The sequence below is a fragment of the Schistocerca piceifrons genome, chromosome 5, assembly GCF_021461385.2.
Source record: "Schistocerca piceifrons isolate TAMUIC-IGC-003096 chromosome 5, iqSchPice1.1, whole genome shotgun sequence".
Lineage (NCBI taxonomy): Eukaryota > Metazoa > Arthropoda > Insecta > Orthoptera > Acrididae > Schistocerca > Schistocerca piceifrons.
Genome location: NC_060142.1, coordinates 274,549,194 through 274,553,888, shown reverse-complemented (window position 1 = coordinate 274,553,888; position 4,695 = coordinate 274,549,194). Strand labels below are relative to the sequence as shown.

The 4,695-nt window shown below is 35.5% G+C and overlaps 1 protein-coding gene across 1 annotated transcript; it reads right to left on the bottom strand.

Annotated features, from left to right (window-relative positions):
* Nucleotides 1-786: 786 nt before the first annotated feature.
* LOC124798374 lies at nucleotides 787-4,179 on the bottom strand. The gene has a single exon (XM_047261745.1). The coding sequence runs from the start codon at nucleotides 4,034-4,036 to the stop codon at nucleotides 2,483-2,485; it is 1,554 nt and encodes a 517-aa protein (XP_047117701.1). The 5' UTR covers nucleotides 4,037-4,179; the 3' UTR covers nucleotides 787-2,482.
* Nucleotides 4,180-4,695: the final 516 nt, after the last annotated feature.

Here is a 4,695-nt window from a genome sequence, read left to right as displayed (position 1 = left end):
GCAGAATGATTCTGTTGCCTCCGACATACAATGCATGTGAGGACCACAAAGATAAGGTGTAAGAAATTAGGTCTCATACGGAGGCACATAGACAGTCGTTTCTCCCTCCTTTATAAACAGGAAAGGAAATGATTGGTACTGTTACAGGGTATACTACACAACACCTCTTTTACGAAGCACAGTTTGTTTTCAGAAGTTGGAGAAGAACAATGTCGGCCATTGCAAAGTTCACAGAAGAGGTACTTGAAGCACTGGATAGGGATGATTGTGTTACAGACTTCTTTAAAGCTTTTGACACTTGACCATAAAATACTATTGTGCAAAATAGAAGTGCAGGCTGTAAAGGAACAGCAAATAAATGGTGTCAGCCTTACTTGGTAAACAGGGTGGAAAGGGAGAAGGTTGTTCACATATCGGCTGATGATGAATTTTTTGTGAAACAATTGCTAGACTAGAAACATACAAAATAGGAGATCCTCTGTATACTGTATAGGGTCCAATGCTGTTCTTCCAGATAGTGTACGCCATGGAGAAAGAGTTCTCTCTGTCAACGACAGCAATATAGTAGTCAGTGATCCATCAGAACTTCTGTTAGATTAAGTAAATGAAATCCTCAATGCCATTTACAATTGGGCAGTATGTAATAAATTAACATCGAACATAAAGAAAATGAACAGTATGTACTTTAGTATAAAGATGCCAAGCAACTCTTACTTTCAGCAGAGCTGATAAATTTATACACTGATAGCAAACACACTATTTGATGCAGAGCTTACTACCTTGCAATTATTTATTGGTCCACTGACTTCTTCACACTGATATGCTTTACAACATATCAAAATTTTTAAAATGAATTTCTATGATTAAATAGGTACACATTTGAAGGTACTTTACACTGAGCAAAATTTCGTACAGGTACATTTGTGATGCACAGCTTCCTTATAAATACTTAAGGAAATCTCAACTATAAACATTTATTCACACTGTATTAATTAAAATGCTAGTTAAAGTTAGTCTTATTATTTTTTTACAAAACTAAATAAATATTCCAAGAGGAAACCTCAGAACACTGTAAAAGCCACACTAAGCTGTTGTCTGGCTTTAGATTGTGGAATTTACTACCACATTCCAGCCTTAATTGATACTGCCAGAAATAATTTATCTGATTGCACCACCTGTTTTGACTAATGATGCGACTAAAAATAGCAGCCATATGCCACCCACCAAAATCTAATAATTGTAACCTGCAGAACAAAGAGTTTTAGTTATTTGCCATGACACTGCATTCATTGGCTTTAACAACTCATGTCGCCTTCTGGCTTAACACACTACTTCTCTGCTTCTGTTATCAGCACACTGAAATCCATGAGATGATTATAGTGTATTTAATTTGGTCCAGGCAAAACTGAGTCCTTGTGAGTTAGTGATTTGCACAATCATAAACCCAATTTACCTAGGATGACATCAATACAGGCATTTTGCAGTTAAAAAATTCTAGATTTATTTATATAACACAATTTTTGTAATAAAATTTACCTAAAAGTACTTTTCCATGAGTGATTTTAAAATTAAAAAGAGCAAAGTAAACGAGCTTTTACTTATTGGCTGTACTAACAATGGAAACTTGATGGCAAAGCAGCACCATTAAGCTTCTATTCAGACAGAACCAGTGTTTCACAAATTTAAGAGTAAAGCGATTGACATCCTTACATCGTCTACTTAAAGACTAACGAGATCAATGTCTAACCGAACTGAATATAGTTAATGAAGAACATAGGAAAACAAAACAAGTTTACACAGTTATATGATATCATTATCATGAAACACAGTGTGTTACTGGAACACAGACTGCAAAAAAACTATTCCAAAATTACCTGTGAACAAAAAATGAAAGCAGTTAAATAAAAAATGGTAACTGAAATCAATGCACTATCTGCAGAATTAAAGAAATGGTGATTCATAGAAGATCTTATCTCTTCGAGACGAGCAATAAACTAATGTTTTAATGATTTCATTGTTAGTGCCATTAAAATTGTTAGATGACTATCAGCACAAAAGGAAATGCAAATTACACAACAAACATGAAAATATAGATAAGTACTTATAAGCATTTGTTACACAATATGCTCTGTCAAATGCAACCAGTTGTGTGTAACCATTTACCAAAGTACATGATTTTTTTAAAAAATCAACAATAAATGCAAAAATTTCAATACACATTTGTGAAATTCTATTTGCAACAGGTCTAAAACACTACAAAACCTCAGTTTCTTACACCCTAAAAAATCTTAGAAACAAAGCAGGGTAAGGCACTGGAATGAGTCAGTTGCCACTGTGCAAATGGCAATTACTTAGTCCTTCATAAAAACAATAATGAAATTCTCAAATTCCAATCTTCAGTTACTGCTTAACTTTCATTTGTCCACATCAATAACCTACATTTAAAAAAAAATGTTCAATTAGAAGGCTACAGGCAATGAAATTACTTAATTTTCATGAATCTGTATACAATTATCACATCTAAATTTCTGGCAGTAATCCAGTCTCTCAATTCCTTAACCTGTGTACGAGTAACATTCCATACCAACAAATTTCCCAACACTTTCAGTTTTGGACAGTGTATCATAATACTCTCAACAGTTTCCATCGACAACATAACAGCAGAATAATTGCAGTTACTACCAGGAATCGCTATAAATATTTTTTCCAATGATCCAGTGTTTATCTCCATCAGTATGGAATCAAACCAAGTATCTGCCACTGACACACTTCTAAAAATCAGCTGCAGAGATTTCAAGCCCCAACTACATCTCAAAATATATACCAACACCTCTGCTGGTAAAAAGCACTCTGAATCCTCAGTTTCCCCAATTCTCACATACAAAGACTCTAGATGGGTGTACACTATTCTTTGTGAAACAGGAGCAACCCACTCAGGGTTGCATAATAGTTCATTACATTTGATCCATAACTCTTTTAAGTTTGGGCAGTTGTCACCTATAGTGACAAACAGTTCTACTGCAAATAAATTGCATATTATTGTTAGAGCACTCAATTGATGGCCATACTGTGTCAGGAAGTTTACTGTCCCTTCACCAGGAGACAGCGGCCTACCAATATTATAGACGAATTCTACAGCTGTCAATGACGGAAGTTTTTTTAAATGTGCAACATCAAAATCAGTTACCCTGACTTTGAGATTTCTCAAGTTGGGGCATAAAATCTGACAAATTCTAACAATCTTCTGGTCGAACTGTAGTTTTTGTGCTGGTCGGCAGACACCCAAATTATTTATATGGGTTATTTTTAGTCCATCCTCCAACAAGCGTGAACCATTCGTCATACACTTATTGTACAAAAGTATCAGCGAAGTGCACAGTTCTCTGAAATCGACTATTCGTAACTTTTTTAGATGTTCCAGTGCGAGAGTAACACCTTTTTCAGTAACAGAGCTTTCGAAGACGTATAATTCTTCGAGATGTTTACAGCCTGTACTATCAGAGAACCCAGGTATTAAACACTTTAATCCCTCATCTGTAACGTGATTACAACATCTAAAGTTTAAAGACTTCAGATGAGGACAATTACAGCCTATGTTCCATAGCACTTCATCATCACAAACTGGAAGTGTGAATTCATTCTTGTGAGTTGAAAAAGACAACTGCACTAAATTGCGCAATGACGGAATCAAACCTGCTATAGTATACTGAAAACCATGTCGTACTTCATCTGAAACGTATCCAAGCTTGACAAGCGTCCGGCAGTCCAACACTTGCAACTGTGGTACGGCCACAGCTTTCAGTAAAAGTTCGGCAGCGCCTCCTTCTGTTACAGTTTTAAGTCGCGAGAATTCTTCTATCACACCAGATACGACGGAATCTATTAAAGATGCCGGTATACATGATAAAATAGAATTGATTCGGTTCGAAATTTCGAATGTGAACTGGTTTCTACTTCGCCAAGGTAATGTCAAGAAATCAACAATTACTTTTTGACTGAGTGCGAAAAGTGTTTCTGGGTCCCTGGCAGAAGGCATCACAAGAGCAGTATTTTTAAAACACACTCAAAAATTTATAACATCCGTCAGATCGTAAATAATCCACAAGAAGTTTCGTCTCTTCATCACCTCTTGCTACGACGGAAAACTCGCACGCCCCTTGAACTATTTGTATATCTATAGCAGACGCCATCCAGCGAACTTCAACAGAAAGATATCACGTACTGTCTCGGTAACAACCATAGTCTAACTAGACTGTGATTGGAACTATCACACTTATTTAAAATTTATCACGAAGTAACTTTCTTGTCATCACATTTTAGTTATTATGCTTAAAGACCATGCTCCCCTCAATTATCTTCAGTTCTACAAGGAATAGAGTTACTAATTTTTGATATTGTAGTTTAAATAAGCATGTTGGTTTCTTTTCCAATTTAAAAGATACCTCAATACGTAAAATCATATTTAAAAAGGTTGAAAGAGCTAAAAATATTTCATAGCAACAGAGGCAAATATAAACTTGGATCAAGACTTTACGATATTTTCACCCACATCATAGATGATGGTCTAGATTTCAAACCTACCTCCATGTTTCAAACATGTTGACATGTTGGCCCTACGTTGCCAAATTGTGCAGTTTCGTCCCTATTAATTTTCACTATTCGTACATATTGATCACTTGTGACTGTCTGGTGATT